This window comes from Cyanistes caeruleus, chromosome Z (assembly GCF_971803275.1).
Source record: "Cyanistes caeruleus chromosome Z, bCyaCae1.hap1.1, whole genome shotgun sequence".
Classification (NCBI taxonomy): Eukaryota; Metazoa; Chordata; class Aves; order Passeriformes; family Paridae; genus Cyanistes; species Cyanistes caeruleus.
The window spans coordinates 79,701,658-79,718,986 of record NC_141732.1 but is presented as its reverse complement, the minus strand read 5'-3'; the positions used below and the strand labels follow the sequence as shown (position 1 = coordinate 79,718,986).

Sequence of the window (17,329 nt, the reverse complement as noted above, 5' to 3'; positions counted from 1 at the left end):
TTAGGGGTCTAATGTGTCTCACTGCTGGGCCCTCAAATGGTTCAGAACATGTCAGGCTGCTTAATTTGGCTTTGTCACCAAAAATAAATGATTTAAATTAAAGCACATTTCCAGCTATGCAGTCAACGCTAGTACTGCAGTTTAACTCTGGGGCTAGAGTTCTTTTTCCCACTCCAGTAATTCATCTGACATCACTTCTAGTACCTCACTGCCATGTGTGAGAAGCTTGTTAGCTTGAAAGAGAACTAACTTGACAAAAAACCCATAAAATTGGTGGGTTTTTACTCTTACCTGGCTGAATCTTTGTGTAAGAGCATTAGCGCTGGTGCTGAGGTGGTGGTGCCACAGGAAAGAAAGGAAGGGGAACTGGCCTTCCTGTGTCAAGAAGCTCTTATGTTGGCTTGACTCTTTATGATACTGCAGATTCCGAATCAGTGTTTCATTAAAAAATGTTGTCAATCCAGTTTATTCTTCTTGTTTGCTGCAGCCAGGCCTCAAATGCAATGCTCAGCAAAACCTGCAGTTGGAGTTATTTGGGACAATTTGATAATAATTTAATGTTATTGGAAGAAGGAGATTCCTTTATAGTCTTTGAAAATAAATGCTTTAGCTTCTTACCAAGGCCTGTACTGACAGAAATGTGCAACAGTTTAAATCAGAGAGAGGGCTAATCTGGATTGGGTATAAGGAGGAAATTCTTGTCGCTGAAGGTGGTTAGGTCATGGCACAGGTTTCCCAGAGCAGCTGCAGCTGCCCCATCCCTGGAAGTGCTGCAGGCCAGGTTAGATGCAGCTCCGAGTAGCCTGGGATAATGGAAGGTGTCCCTGCCCATGGCAGAGAATGCAGCGAGATGATTTTTAACAGTCCCTTCCCAAAGCAGTCAGTGATTCTGTGATTTAGGATGGATTATTTTCAATGACTTGCATAAAATTATCAGTGTTGATCTTGGTCCCTGTTAATTAGAACTTCTGTCTCTGTGACCCCAGAAAACTACATTGCTTGCTTCACTCATATTTTTGGGTGCTCTGAGAAGCCAGTTTATGGAGATGTATTTTATATGAAACTGAAATGTCATGCCTACTGAATGTTCTGTTTTATGAAGTTGCAAAGTTATGACTTAAATTACCTGTAGAATATAATCTAATGTTTGTTGACTTTGCCCTCACTGAAACTGCAAAAATGTGAGAAGGCATAAATTAGCTCTGAATGCTGTAGCCTGAAGTACCTCAAATCATGCTGTTGTGCAGGTGGGTGATTTCAGTAAGATGAAGTTGGTATATTTTGGATAGATGTGGGGAGTGTGCCAGTACAGGTTGGAGAGGCACGTAAGCTGCCTTCAAAGCTCAAATCAAGTAGCCTGAAGGTAGCGCTAGCTTTTAGCTAAAACAAGGTATTTTCAGCTAACTGAACTAACTTACACAGCTTGGGAATATGGCAACTTTCTGGAGTTCAAATACCCATTTGTTGCCTAGAAATAGGACCATTTTGACTTCAAAGCTATGCTTTCATCCATAGGACCATTAATGTCCTTGAGCAATTTCTAACAGCTGTCTGCCTGTTGATTTCAGGTATTTTATTTTAATGCCTAAAACCAGTCTAATGGAAACTGCAAAAGCAAGATGCTTTTTTCTAAGTGGCTATCATTTCTCTTTTAAATGATTTGAAGTGCATATTGCAGTGAATGCTAAACATAGCTCCTGTTTCAGCATCCCTTTTAATATTTCATTTTATATTAATATCCTGATCAGGATATTAAGGGAGCTATACTGAATGAAAGGCTATCAAAATTGAAAACAGACAGTTCTACTACCCTGATGCCTGCAAACTAAGATTTTAATTGTTCCTTTAGTGAATTTTGAAAGACTTGATTTTAAGGGCTGCCAGTTGAGAAGATTCATTATCTGTAGGCTGTTGAATTTTAGGGGGGAATGGGCTTATTACTAGACTTCGGGGGAAACTGAATTTGGTGTCCCCAAGGGAAAAAATTGGTAGTTATTTAAAACACGACCAAAAAATGAGGAAAGATTTGTGAAATGGCTGGCTGTTGGAAGGTTTCTGTCAAGCTATAATGACTAAATCACCTTCCAAACACAATTTCACCTGCTAAATTAATTTGGAGATGGGCAGAACATGTAGATATGTGTGTGCAATTTGCCAGTCACTTGTGGAAAATACTAATAAAGTACTAAAACCGGCTAGCCCTGCTGCAAAGCTAGACTCAAGTTACCTTCTGTATTTGCTGAAGTTTGCTTTAGTCAGAAAAGACTTGAGAAGAAATTAATTTTCTGTTCTAACGGTAATCTTGGTCTGTGTTAGGTGTTGAAGAGCCTCCAGCAAACTTGATCTCTTGATCTTTATTGATGAAGTGTTTAACCATGGTACAGACTTCATGTTTTTTTTGTTTTTTTTTTTTTTTGTTTTTTTTTTTTTTTTTTGGGATGCAGTGTCCTGTGGCTTTTGGCAGTAAAAGGTCCTAAGGTAGACAGGTGTTTGTTTCATGTGAAACCTCAGTGGTAACATGTCTCTTGTTTTGGTTTGTGTTTTTAGGGATCAGACGGGAATCTCCAATTCATTGCTTGCTGAGTTTCCTGTCTGGTGAAAGTCATGTCATCCATATTGCCATTCACTCCACCAGTTGTGAAGAGACTTCTGGGGTGGAAAAAATCTGCTGGTGGCACTGCAGGGGCTGGTGGTAGTGAGCAGAATGGTCAGGAGGAAAAGTGGTGTGAGAAAGCAGTGAAAAGCTTAGTCAAGAAGCTAAAGAAAACAGGACAGCTGGATGAACTTGAGAAGGCAATTACCACTCAGAATTGCAATACAAAATGTGTGACAATACCAAGGTAAGTGCTGTTGTATTTGAAATTTTTACAGCCACTTAGGAAATGACTGAATGGATGCTCAGACCTTCTGTGAACAAATGACTAAAAAACCAGTTGCATGTTTTTGATTCCGTATTGGATTATTACAGTGCTTCCTTATAACTGAAGCACATGCTTTGTGATGTCACAATTTAGTTACATTTCAATTTTCATTGATATGTAGGGTCCTGTGTGTATGTATTCTGATGATTTCAGTTTAACACTGTTCTTAGTTTGTAGCACTGCCTTACGCTTTATATTTAATAACCCTGTCTATACTTGGGGGGGGGGGGGCATGCTTGAGCCAACACTTTCCCTTCAAAAAATATCAAAAGACTAGTTTTTCCTTGGTCAACACTTCAGTAATCTAATTATTTTCGGTTATTTCTGCTAGTTGAAGTTGTGCAAGCTGCCTCCATTATCCCTTTTGAAGGGAAATTTTGTCTTTGGATGAAATTCAGGTTGTCTGAAGACCAGTTAATTTACTGTAATTATTGTTAGTTTAATGGAAGCACTTTTTGTTTAATAACATGGGGTACTTCCAGAATTACTCTTCTGCTCCTGATATATATAAACATTTAGATGAACAACCTGCATTCTACCCCTTTGACTTTCCCAGCTTAATTCATAGCAACTGCTGTGCGAGAGCAAGGGTTTGTAAGTATTATGCAGTCTGCTCTTGATTCATGTTGCACTGAGATCCCACTGGGGTGCCCGGGCAAGCTCATTGTGTGTGACAGAAGTATCAAATCACTTCACAGGTGTGGTTTTCCATGGAAAAGTTCGAGGATCTCACTTTTCTGGGCATTTAAGTCACTTGACACCAAAAACATTTATAGAGGAGAGAAACTACATCTGTTTTATGAACTTCATTTCGGTATTAGCACATTCATCCTAGCTACTTTTAAACTTTGTATTAATCATAGTGCAAACTAGATTAGACTGGTGCCACTAATGATTCCATATATCAAATGTGTTGTAGCTGTTATCTGGTAATGATTTCAGCATTGTTTTCGATTTGACACAGCTGTCTGGGAAAGTCATAAGTATGCCCTGAATGAGTGACTATTTTAATTCTTTTTTTTTCTTCCTCTTTTCTGTTCACCTTTTGTTTCTAATGCTGCCCTCTGCTCTTATTTTCTTCCCTAGAATATACCCAAAAATTTCTGTCTCTCCCTTCTGCCTTTTTCCAGATTGAAACAATTGATTAAAAAACATTAGCACTTTCTTGTTTTAGTGTAGTATCAGCAGACTAAGATTGGAATCTGTAAGGTTATGTATTTTTTGTGATTACTCTGTGTATTTATCAAGTCTTTACTGAGACAAATATGAAGTGCTAAATTGGAAGTTGTTTCATATGACAGAAGTTAAACACACTTGAAATAAAATGTGTATCTATCTTCTAGAGCTCTTGGATTTTACAGAGCTCTCCTGCAGGGATACTGGAGCAGTAGATAACTGCTACTTCAGAAAAATAGGTGTCTACAATGAATTTCGTTAGAAGGTACTTGGAGTATTCTAATACATCATTATTTTTGAGCTTCTCTACTACTCATAGTAGACTACAGTATGCTTGCATGACCTTTTATGCTAAAATAGACATAATAAATAATTCTTTAAAATGGAATACAAATGTTCTGTGATCAGCAGTTCTTGCTTTTCTCTGTCTTCTGCTCAGCTGTAAAAAGAACTGGACCTGGTTTTTACTTCTCTGGAGTTCTTTAAGAGTAACCCAGAAAGAGTTCTTCAGGTTGTGTTGGCTATTATACAGAGTTTAATTTTAAACTAAAAAATGGTTTTGGCATTAAGGGGCAGGGTGATATCAAGGTTGCCAGCAGTGCCATACAGAATTCTTGTATTTCACAGCTGGGTTTTGTATTGTTAATATTACTTCACTTTGACAGCAGTATTCTGGGTTCCCAAGAAATAACCCAAGAAATAAATGTCAACTCAGTACTGTAATGACTTCTTGGAGATTCTGTTCTTAGATTTAGTAAGTTAATGAAACCACTGTTTGCGACCCACTTTAATGAGTGTCTTAAAGATCTGCAGATCAGCAGGGATAAATAATAAAATGCTGAATTTGAAACTTTTTTCCTTACTAGTCAGCAGGAAGTTTGTGGTGCCAAGCTGCTGAGATGCAGTTCTGATGTGACAGCTGGGCTAGCTTTCCAAATGTTGTTCTGCTTGGGGAGGGTTTTTGTGTGTGTTGATTTTTTTAGCTAGCTTTAGTTTTACGTACTACTGCTTTTTAATTTGTTGTAGATATTGACAACTGTGGTGGGATGCTTCTGTTTGTCACTGTTGCATTATTCCTTCAAAAAAGTTTCAGTTGAAGTTCTTCAAGTTTCTGGTCCCCTGGGAGATTTCCAGAGGGTTTGATACAGTGTTTAACTCTAGTATACTTTTTCATCATTGAAACCTAAAGCATCTAGACTCCCACAGACATTTCACCAAACTGAGAGGCAGCCTGAACAGAAGTCGTATTAAGTCACCTACTCAGAAATCTGCATTTCTTACTCTGTGTCATTGATGATCATGCTGAATCAGGTGTATTCTGCTCCTGTGCTGTTTGTCAAGGTGACTGCACACTAAGGGAGGCTGATCCTATGTGTACTACACAAAAGCTGCTCATGTGGTAATTAACACAACTTCTTATGAGACTAATGGAGGTTCTGAGAAAGCAGAAGCAAACAGATGGAGTGGGTGTTGGCATTGCACAGCAGGACTGCTTAGCTCTTCATAAGTGGGTCAGTAATCTAGAGCAGAGGCTAAATAAGTACAAGAAGTCCTTTTGACACTAGCCCTCTAAGTAATTTGTAGCTATCTTGCTGAATCCTCCCAGCAAGCCAGTGGGATTCTAATCACATAATCCCTGTGTATTCTGAAGCTACATGTTGGCACGTGAGTTCACTTTTCTAAAATACATAGTGAATTTGGTGGCATTTAAGAGCTTGTCTTCATCCACTCTCATTCAGTTTTGACATGGGCGGATGATGCAGTCAGTGGAGAGACAGTGTGAGCATCCTTCTTCTAATGGAACAGCTTCTTCCTTCCTAGCCTTGATTATTCTTTTGAATCTCAGAATCCTAGAATATTTTGGGTCAAAAGGAAGTTTAAAGATCATCTAGCTGCAGCTCTCCTCCCATGGCCATGTGCAGAGGCATCATCCACAAGACCTGGTTCCTCAAAAGCCAGTCCAGAAGTGATTTCTAACTAGTGACGTCTGAAAGTCAAGCATTTAACAAACCAAACCATACCATGTAGTGAATAATGAGCCGGCATATTAACAGTCTTATCTTTGTTATTTAAAAAGTTGCTTCAGTGGTAACAGCACAGAGAATTGGAATCCAAAGTATGGAAGCATCCCAGTATTTTTATGTGATGAGCTGAGTCATTTTCTGTCTTAAAAAGAGTACAGGTATGCTTCATGCCTTATTTTTGCTTCTTTTAAATGAGACCAAAATACAGTTGCATTTGTAATGTGCTTTATAATGTACAACTAATAAAAAGACTTTGGTTGAGTCAGGTTTGGGATAATAGTGACCTGGACTGTTGTAGCTGCTATATTTTCAAAACTGGAAATAAATTAAAAAACAAAAGCTAAAGGAAGGGAAGCATTGAATTTGGACAAATTTTTGTTGACGTTAGTAGCAGTAGTTACATTACAGCTATTATATATTGTTGGTTTTGATCCTGTATAGTTAACACTTGAATCTCAGCTTTAATTGAAGGCCTTAGTTCCTGCAGAGGAGGTAAATTTTACTGCTGCTTTATATTAAATTGCATCACAAAAGCAGAGCAATGTTGAATGTTGATGGAAAACACCCTGACAGATTTTTGGCTGAAGTGAGGTTTAAAAACCAGCTTTCTGAAACAGCAGCTCAGAGGCTTTCTGCTGGGATGCTGGTACCATGCAGGTGCCTCAGAATCTCAGGTAAAACACAGCAGTTGCTTCCAGAGCAGATCAAGAGCTAATACTCCTGTCAAGCTCTTGCTTTTTAGCCAGCTTTTCTATTACAGTTCTAGTATTATCTGGTCTTACATGGGCCCTCTGTCCCCCTTGTTGAACATGAGGAGAGCTGCCCTGTGCCATGGTTTAGAGAAGCTTATTTTTGCCTTTTTTTTTTTTTTTTTTTTAAGCGTCCTAATTTTGACTTGGAGAGTAAGAATGTAGATGATCTGTGGAATTTACACTCTATACTTAGATTTCTAGAGCCCTTGGCTTCTGCTTCCGATATGAGTTGAATTCTCAATTTTTGTTCCATTCAGAGTCAAAGAAAAAAACCTTACAATGGATTCCATCGTTTTGGGAATGTGGAAGATCATGAGGGGGTGTTGGGAATGTGAAACAACAGCTACAAAATTAAGTGATTGGAATTACTGATCAACTTCATTAACATTGGTGCTTCTTAGAGTTTTTTAGGATGAAGTAGTAATATTTCAAATATTTTAAAGCTGTACTTGTATAGCTTGCACTTCATCCAGTAGTGAAGGCTGATAATTTTTTTAACTGCTCCTATGGAATTGGTCACATTCTGATTCTTCTGGGGAGATAAGGTGTTGTTATTTAAGGGTTGCATTCAGAATACCTTTCTGATATTCTTTCTTAAAGAATGTAAAAACACAGTACCATTGATTATACATTGATAGCATCTGAAGGCTGTAATGTTTTTGGGTTTGGTTGTTGTTTGATTAGGGTTTTTTAGTGAAGTAAATATCCATGTGACTTCTGAGCCTGAAAGACTACTCTTGATGCTGAAGTGAATAATGCTATTGGACCTACTTCTCTTAGGCTTGCTTAAAGTATCCAGGAAATAAATCCAATGTGTCTTAATTTTGCTGTATTTCAGATGTATCAATGCCTCAGTACTTAAAACTTCAGAATCTGATGCAAATTTATTAAACAGGTGAAAATAGAGCCATTTAACCCCATCAAAATCCTTGAAAGAAACTGTGTTTCTCTTTTAATGTGATTCCTTTGGATGCTTGCCCCACATCCCTTTCCTCATTCCCTGCAGTGAGTTAGCACCGTGAATAAGACAAGAGGCCTAGGCATGGCTTACAGCACACATTAAAATTGTTTTCTGAAGGTTGGCTGTCTTTATTAGTTACTCTGAGGCTCCAAACATGGAACTTACGTGTGCTGGTCACACTGCTCAAGAGTCAACAGCAGGAGTACACTGGGCAAAGAAATGCTCTGTTCAAAGATGGGAAAACTGGCTTGGAACTACTATTTGAAAACAAACAAATACTTTAAAATTATGCTTTTTTGATGCCTTTTTCTCCACATAACTGAGTAAAAAGTAAATTTAGGTGTATTGAGCACAGTTTTTATTGAAAAAAAACAAACCCTTTTCTACCAGTTAGCATGGTTTCTTGGATTTCTTGGGGATATTTGTCAGGAAGGTGATCACATAGCTGCATGCAGTAACCTAGTTTTAGGAATGCTTTTGATCACTAACAGTGCAGACTTGTCAAGCTGATATGGCTTGTAGAATTGTTTTCAGGCTTTAATATCTTTCCCCAAAATAGGTTACTTCAGAGGAGAGCAGTACAGGTAGCCCTTAGTTCGTTCTCAAGTCAAAGCCATAGGACATGGGTGATCTCAGCAGTTAAAGTGGGGAGCAGGGAAAGTTTCTCTGGGAACTGTTGTAGGAGAGTTCCCAACATCTACTGAGCTGTAAGTTAGTGAAGAGGACAGCAGTAGGCTTTTGGGTTGGCATAGTAGATCCTAGAATAACATTGCAATCAAGACAGAGGTGAAGCCTGTTTTCTCAGAAACAAAGCTTGTCTCTGTCTGATAGTTTGTAGCAGAGATGGGAAAATTCAGTGTTCATGCTGACACTGGACACTTGTTCGTAATCACAGTTTAATATACGAAAAATGTCCTGAAACCATGCAGTGTTTTTCAGTCTGGATGCATTCAGTTGGATGTAAATTAGTTCTCTAAATGCATGAAAACTACAGTTGAACATCTTAAGCTCTCAAAAATGTGTATAAATATTTAAGACAATGCTTCAGTGTTCACTAAAGCACCATTTTTGTTGCTGAGATTACAGGAATCATATTCTCGTAAATCATTTGTTGATCAACTGACACCCTTTTCTCTTGCCAGGATTACTGAGGATGAAGCAGACCTCCCTCTGCTTTTTCTTTTGTTGGAATTTCAATTAAAAAAGTTCTTTAGAACAAAGCCAAAGAAAGTGGAAAGTTTCTAGAAGTATGGCAAGAAACAGCTGCAATTTTGGGGAGTATTGGCCAAGATTAGCTTCATCATCTTGTGCTCCTCCTTGTGGTATCTGGTGCTGTGAATACTTCAGATGTGTTCATTGGAAAGTTGCAGCAGGAATGTCCTGGGGTGATTTGGATCAAACTGCTCTTACTCTGCAGTCCCATAATTATGGTGGAACTTAAATATTGACTTAAATATTGTTCTCTGTAAAAGACTGTAGTTACGGGATGTAGTTGTAGACAAAAGGATGCTGCCCTAATTATGCAAAATGACGTGTTCAAACTCTAGGCTGCAAAACACCTTTAGATGCTACATGAACTTACAATGGGATGTAAAAATTCACATGACGTTTGACTTCAAGTTTCCCTGAAACTTAATGTCTTGAGTTTAGCAATTAATATGGCAATGTTGGTAATGTTATCGTGTTAAATATGATTATTCCTTCTTTTATTAACCCTTTCAATATAATTTCCACATTATAGTCTAAAAACAAATTTTGTTAGTTTTCTATTTGATTCATGATGTTGCTATATTTTTATGTGTGGAATAGGATGCAGGATTAATATGAGCATAAGGTAATGCTTTTTTTCTCTAATAACTCAGTTTTCCTCTATTGCCAGTTCCTACTGGATCTCTCCAGGGATACCTTAGAGCCCCTTCAAGTACCTTAGATGGACTACAAGAGAGGGACTTTGGACAGGAGTGACAGCACCCAGGCAGTGGCTTCCCAGTGCCAGAGGGCAGGCCCAGCTGGGATATTGGCAAGGAATTGCTGGCTGGGAGGGTGGGCAGGCCCTGGCACAGGGTGCCCAGAGCAGCTGGGGCTGCCCCTGCATCCCTGCAGTGTCCAAGGCCAGGCTGGACAGGGCTTGCAGCAGCCTGGGACACTGGAAGGTGTCCCTGCCCATGGCAGGGGTTAGAACAGGATGAACTTTTTGCTGAAGTTAAGAATAGCAATTGCATTCAAGTGTAATTGAGTGAGGTTTAATTACAAATTCTCAAATATAACTGTTAACTTGTTTTGTGGCACAGCTGTGGCTGGTGGTGAGGAGTGAATTGCTGTAGCTGAGGTTAAGCTTTAGTGTAGACATAGCTCAGGTTACAGCATCTTAGAATGATGTCATCCTGAAAAAGGAAGTCTTAAGAGTATTAAACAGAGATACTTGAGGCTGCCAGTTTTAAGCTCGTGCAATTCAGGAAGCCATGTGACTTACCCACAAAATTTGTTAGAGTTGGTGTGCCAAGCAAAGAGTATTGGCATGTCATTTGAGCTAAGTCAATGTGTAAAAATGCAAATGTGCAAGATACTTAGCAAAATGCTGTAAGTTCAAAGGAGCTTGTCTCACAAGTCAGGAGGAAGAAATGTTGAGTTTTGAGGATTACATTGTATACTAACTAGAATTCTGGATAAAGGCTGGGGAAATGTGGTTTCTGGCCTTGGTTTTGCTGCCTTTTCCCAGGTAACCCAAGTTTTTAATCTGCTGTCATTTTTTCTGTCTCTACGTGGAGTTTGTTTTCTTTTAAGGATTGCAGTAATGTCACCTTCACTGCTATAAGGCATATTAATTGTTTAGGAAGTAAACTTAAAGTATTTTTTGCTGTTGGAGTATCAGTGATGTGAAAGCAAATTTGAGGGTGAAAATGTGACTGGTTAGAATTTTTGAAAGTTCTTTGTTCAAGTTAATGCTGCTCTTCATTAGGATTCCCTTAATGGTAAGGAGCAGGAAAAGTCTGAACCAAAACTAAGTGTTAAAGTTTGCTTGATTTTTTTTTTTTATATGCAATTAATTTTCAGATTAACAGCTGATGCTGAGAGTACTTGTGTTTACTTGAGCAACTTGCTTGCACAGTAGGTTTTGTTAGAAAGCTTTGACTAGTAAGAGTAATACCTGCATCTTGACAGTTCATGTTGCCATTAAGAAGATGTGTTGGTCACTCCAAAAAAATGTGTTGACTCTGCTTTATTGTAAATACTGAGCACAAAATTATCTCATAAATAGTTGTTATTTTTTTGCCAATAAAGGAATCAGTTTTTACCCAGTCCCAGTCTATGCTAAATTATTCCCTAGCTTACAGTGGTAACTCATTCCTTTATAGCTGGCCTGCTATTCAGTGTGGTGAAGATTTCTCTCCTCATTATAGTCTTCTTCTGTAGAAGTCAGCCATTTTAGTTTTTGTGGTACTGTAACAAAACACCTGAGTGCTGTTTTTACTAGTGTAAGTGCTTTATGACAACCCACCTAATTTTACAGGAAAAACTTCACAAATATGTAGCTTAGGCTGTTAGCCTAGGAAGAATTTATAGGCTAAACAAGATACTGCAGTTCCTTTACTGCTGAAGCTTTGAACACAAATAGCTGGTTAATAGGCTCCCTACTGATTTAATCCCACTTGTAATGTACACCTGCTAATTTAATAAAAGTAATTTCCCATGTCTTGTTTACTACTTGGGTTGTTTTTTTTTCACTTACTCTGACTCAGTTGCACCACTGATTGGTGGAAAGCTTCTAAAATTTACTGTGTAGTACAATGCCGTAAGTCTCATCATGAACAGCTTTCTTTGGCTTTTGTCATTTGCATTGTTTGAAGCTGACTGGCAGGATACAAGAGAACAATCGGGAGCTGGAGTAAGTTCACATCTCGCTGCATATGCTTTAAAATTGGCAGAAGAACAATGAGGTTGGGGAAATCCCCTTGAACAAGTGCTGCACAGTAATCTGACTTCAGCGTTTGTGCAGAAAAGATCCTCCAAACTGTGACTTTTCATTACAAAATACACAAACAAATCTTAGAACTAGAGTTGAAAATTTTCACTTAGAACCTTTACTCATAGTTGGAGGTAAGCAGACCCCTTTTTTGGTGCTTGGTTTGTACTTTTCTTGAGTACTGGGTAGACAAAAGCCTGGTGCAAATCAAGCATACTCAGTTTTGCTTAAATGCAGAAATTGAAAGTTATCGTTTAGTTCAATTAGTGAATTACCTCCCAGAACTAATCTTTACTTCTCCTTAGTTTTGTGGAAGACTTCAAGTTGAGTTCCTCTGATACTTGCAATCATTTCAACTCTCCCTGTAGTTTTGAAGGTTTGAACATGAAGAAAAGCTTGTACCAACTGATATGGAATTTTACATCTTTGTGACACAGAAAGTTGTGTTTGAAATGGTTTTTGACTCAGGTGTTTGGCTGGAAACACCTTGTCTCCAACAGATTACTCAAATGTTCATCTCAGACTCCAACTACATTTCTCAGGAGTGGCTTCTGAAACTTGCATTGTTTGCATAAACCTGCAGCAGCGCAGCCTCCAGTCACCCAAGCTCATTGATAATTCTTTTTTCTCTTTATGTCATAAATATCCCCTTCTGCTACAGTGGGGGGGAACTTGAGTATACCCTTAACAGCCATACCAGGGAAAGGAATTAAAATGTGTCAATACCCATGAATTCCATAAAACCAATGATAAAAATGCTTTTTCAATTCTTTTGCATTTTCATTTTGAATGTTCTGTTCCATGTACCTGTCCTGCAGACTAATGCTGTGTCTAAACACAGTTAATACCCAAAAATTTGCTGTCCACTGTATGTCTCAATAAGATGAATACAGGAGGAAAACAGAGGGGCTCTACCTGGTGCAAGCTGCTTAAATGGCAGTCATTTAAAAAATTCTGTAATTCTGTTCACTGATGGGGAGACATTTTTACTGGAGTCAAGTGCCAGTGTGTTTGTTGATCCTCTGGGAACCCCTCAATGTTTTGGCCAGCAACCACAGACATTCCAAGAAGGATTTAAGTAGCTTTCCTTCCAGCAAAATCCATATATTTGTTAACTTAAATGTTAGTGTTCCTTAAGCCTTTGAAACTCCCATCTTTTTGGCTGCCACAGGACAGAGAGCAGGGCAACTGCTACCTCAGCAGAGGGCAGATGATGGTAGATCAGGGCTGACTTCTGGTAGGTGGAGTGAGGAAAAGAAACTGTTGGATGTCCTGGGAAAGTGCTTTACCTGTTAAGCAATTGGATGTGAGGCAAGAGCACTTGTGGGCACGGTCTTGAGATGCGTGTTGTGGGTGTGGATCATGAGCAAGATGTCAGAGACTTCAGGACTTGGCTGAGGTCTTAACAGATCCTTTCTTCCTAAGCTCTAGTCAGCAAAGCTCAGGAAGTAAATTTGGTTCTTACTCTAGATGTGTGTCCTACATATTCCAATTTTCTGATGACAGTATCTGCTGTAGGGTCCCATGTTCTCTTCTGGTCCTGAGGAGAGTAGAGGCTTCTAGTTAGGCACCTTGGCTATTTTGCCTTACTAAAAGCATATAAAGTAATATAATATCTAAGCAAACATGCAAGGGGCATATTAAAAATGAAATACTGCTTTATTCTATCTGAACAATGCAACTCTTAAAGGCTTTTTATTGCTTCCTTGCTAGTTGTGAATTTTCTTTTTTTTGTTCATCATGACATATGGGCATTGTCAGTGTTGGTGATGTCATTGTCAGACATAATTTTGTGGTTTTTTGGTTGGTGTTTCTTAAAGTTTTCATAAAGACAGTCTGTTGTTTGGGATATGGATCAAGGTCAGTGTATTCTCTGCTTCACCAGTTTTCTGCCAGCTATGAATAGCTTGGGCTGCAGCAGGGATTGTGGTGGCCCCCCTGCATTGAGCATTTCATAGCATATCACCTCTGTTTTTCTTCTTGGGTTTTTCAAGATGGGTGTGTAATTTGTAGGGGCTGTCCAGAGTAAAGTTCAATTTGAAATGAGGTATTTAAAGATTCTATAGCTGTTGTTCTAAGTGTAACCTTTTTACCAAGGTTACATACTTTTTGAGGACTGTGGACAAATACCTTGAAGGGCTAATCTCTTCCCCTTCACTACCCCAAATAGACAGTAGTTTGCAAAGGTTAATCAAAACATCTCATGTTTTCTCAGCTGTCCATCAGTTGCAAAATAGCCCACGCAAGTGGTAGCATCAGCCACTCACCCACTTGGACGATGATGGATTACTCGAGAAAAATTACTTGACTTGGCCCTTGCTTGGTAACTGTACCTGTTAGCTTGTGGGGAAAGCTTTCATCACACCTACTGTGACTAATAGTGGTTAGAGAACTTGAGATAAAGGTAATTTTTAAATTTCTGTTGAAAGTATGATCTTCTGTGAAATTTGTCAACTGTTAACAAACCAATTTGTGGTGGATGTATCGGCTGGTATTGTGATATATAGCTCTTCATATACACATGTACTTTGTTCTTGGATATTTCTGATTTTTAGTTCTGTAAAAAATGATACAGCCTTAACCTGTGAAAATGCACTGGGTGTCTTCTCAACCTGTGGTGTTTGGTTGAGGGGAGGGAACTGCAGGGCAAGTTTCCCAGCAAAGCTGTTAGCTCATGATTTCCGTGGGCTGCTTTTGGATGTTCCACATCTTTGGTCTTTGAGCATAAGACTTGAGGCCAGCTCCCTGCTGAGTCTTGAAGGAGGCTGAGCTGCATTGCATGCCTTTTATTTCTCAGTCCTGACACCACCTCCGTGTTGCTTGACCTTGTCATTTAGAAGTTTTCAAGACTACTCCCCACCTGCCTTTGAGCTGAGAGTAGAAACTCCTTGATCAGATCTGTGTCTGAACAGACCATATGGACAACGAGAAAAGAAAGGAATATTTTACTTCAGCTTGGTTTCCATGGCATCCTGGGAAAATTGCTCTTTAACTCTGAGGTGCTATCCTTCCAGGATCTCCTAGCCTTGAGAGAAAAATAAAGGTAGTGCTGATTGTTGTTGGCTGCTTTATTCTGTCTGACAACACTGGGCTAGCATGTCAGGATTTGGGAGAAGGGAGGATAATAAAGTGCTTTGAAGGGCCTTATATCTGTATTTTTGCCTATGTAGGCAGTTAGTTTCACATGTGACCAGGAAGAAGTGTGCCTTTAGAAAAGGCAACAGAAGCATACACTGTTCATCAAGATCACTTGTTGGCCTGGCACTCAGCAGAACTAGAGAAAACTAGCTACTGGCCCTGGAACAAGCACTGGGCAGCTCAAATGTTTGGCTCTAACAGTATCTTTGGTACATCACGTTCCACTTTTGTGTCCCCTGTGGACATCCTTGAAGTTTTAATCTGAACTAAATGGGAGTTATTCAATGACTTTTTTTTCTTTTCCCACAGTGTTAGGGAGGTTAATTGCATCCTGTGCCTCCTGCTTTTCTGGCTATTTTGATGTGTTAATTTTTTTAGCATACATCCATTTATAAGGAAGGTTATTAAGTCATTTTCCTTGGTTCAGATGCTGCATTTTGTATTTGATGTAATGGTTTTGAATATACTTTATAAAATTCTATGTAAACTTTATTCGTAAAAGCATTCTGAAAGATGAGAGGTTGTGTAATGGTTCCCGATTTATATTCCACTAAATATGCACATACATAAATGTATCTTTCTTGGCTCTAGTGTGTCCTGAATGTGCATGTAGAGCAAGAGGGAGGCAGGGAGATAAGTAGTGTTACAGTTTTCAGCAAGTAATCTGTGTCTTCTGCTTGAAGCATAAATTGGATTCTGGGGAAGGAGGAAAACCGATTTTTTTAAAAAATATTTTTTAGAAACTGTATAAGGCCAGTTGCCTAAATATATATATCTAAATATGTATAATAATATCTAAGGGGTTAGAGACACTTGAGGAAGCACTCCTAGTTGTAGGTGCTCAGTGCCCAGCCCACATTTTTACTTTCGTTTTGTTGAGTTTGTGCTGAGAGAGAAACCTGTGCTTTCAGTTCTACATAAAGGTTCAGTCCATGGCTCTGTAAGACATTACTTAATGTCCTTTTTCTAGACTTGCTAGGATCTGTTTCTCCTTTGGTGAATGGGAGTTTCTGATGGCAAGCTACCTATAACTACCTAAACTATCCACCTATATTTATGTGTAAATACATGTAAATATTCATTTACTCTGGTTGCTAGTACTGGCCTTTAACAGAACTTTTCTAGGGGTCTGCTTTTCTACCCCAGGATCTATCACAGAATCATCTCCACGGAAGAACTTTTGTCCAGCTCCTCTTAAAGGAGAGTGCCACTACAGAGCGGTGTAGATAATTTTCAAAAAGAATTCATACCTGTGGTTCTTATTTGGCGTTTTTTAACTTATTAGCTCATCCCTCTAGCAGGTGATTGGAAGAGAAATTATTATTCATGTTGAATTACTGAATCTTTATATTTTCTGTTGCAAAATAATGAGATCAGGGCCTCTGTAACTTGATGTCATTGACAAGCAGGAATGAATTGCTGTAGCTTTGAGTCATTCCATTTGATGAATGTCTGTGCCTGGTTCTGTACACTTAAGTGGGCAGATGACATTTTGTCACTGTAATATGGGATGCTGGAGATGCAAGTGAAAACATTGATCAGATCTGCAGGGATGCAAAATAATTTGAAGGAGGAGTATGGTAGATATATCATGAAAGGAACTTAGCATTTATGTCCTTATTGCAGGTTGTTTTGCTCCCAGGTGATCACAGTGCAAGTAACCAACCTTTCCCCTGTCATCCCCAGCATGGGGGAAAGAAACATAAGCAATGTGCATTTAAGTAGTTGAGACACTTAGATCAGCCAGACTGCATTTTAGAGTATGTTTGTTCGGGCAGTTGCCTATACAGCTAGCTGAGGTGCTACTTGGAAAGACAGGTAATATAATTAGCATTGCTCCTTTCTGGTTTGTAGGCATTTCAGGCTGTGATAGGGAAAGGTGCTAATTGTCAGTATACAGAAAGGACTATCAAATCAGAATATAAAAGCAGTTACACATATTTTCATTTGAAACCCAGAATTAAGGAAACCATGATCAGGCAGGTTTGGTAGGAACTGTCTGTGCTGAGTACAATAGTCACGTACTCACGTATGTATGTATGCCAGTGAACATTTTTAATTGCTGATTTAGTTTAATCTTTGTTACACCTAAGCTTTTCAATTCAGTCTTTCCTCTTACAGGAGACTTTGAGACCATTTCTGAGCTAACTGCAAAGGCTTGGAGTTAACTGTTAGCTATCTCCTTAGCTGTTTTTGAATCTCAGTTGCATCAGGAAGAAGGAAAATGGTATGAGAGGAAGGATTCTAGGATTCTGTTCTTCCATACATCAATTCAGTTGTCCTTTTCTCAGTTGTAGAATGAGTGGAGTGCAATGGGCAGTGTGTTCACAGGACTGCAGCTTCAGTCTAGCCACACCAGTGGTAAACTGGAGGCTGAATCAGTGTTGTGGTGT

At 38.9% G+C, this 17,329-nt stretch overlaps 1 protein-coding gene and 2 long non-coding RNA genes across 22 annotated transcripts in view; all 3 read left to right on the top strand.

Annotated features, from left to right (window-relative positions):
- SMAD2 (SMAD family member 2) overlaps positions 1–17,329 on the top strand; it is a 49,674-nt gene that overhangs the window by 8,719 nt on the left and 23,626 nt on the right. For all 20 annotated transcript variants that reach the window (XM_086870099.1, XM_023944028.2, XM_023944027.2 and 17 more), the window contains one exon: positions 2,548–2,840. In XM_086870099.1, coding sequence (XP_086726225.1) covers positions 2,605–2,840 — 236 coding nt within the window. In that variant the 5' untranslated portion in view covers positions 2,548–2,604. The remainder of the gene's footprint in view (positions 1–2,547; positions 2,841–17,329) is intronic.
- Positions 3,441–4,820, top strand: LOC147648622 (uncharacterized). The gene is made up of 2 exons (XR_015281223.1): positions 3,441–3,515; positions 3,620–4,820. It is a non-coding gene; the product is annotated as an uncharacterized LOC147648622 (long non-coding RNA).
- On the top strand, positions 6,175–11,133 carry LOC147648621 (uncharacterized). Its single transcript, XR_015281225.1, has 2 exons — positions 6,175–6,279; positions 8,977–11,133. It is a non-coding gene; the product is annotated as an uncharacterized LOC147648621 (long non-coding RNA).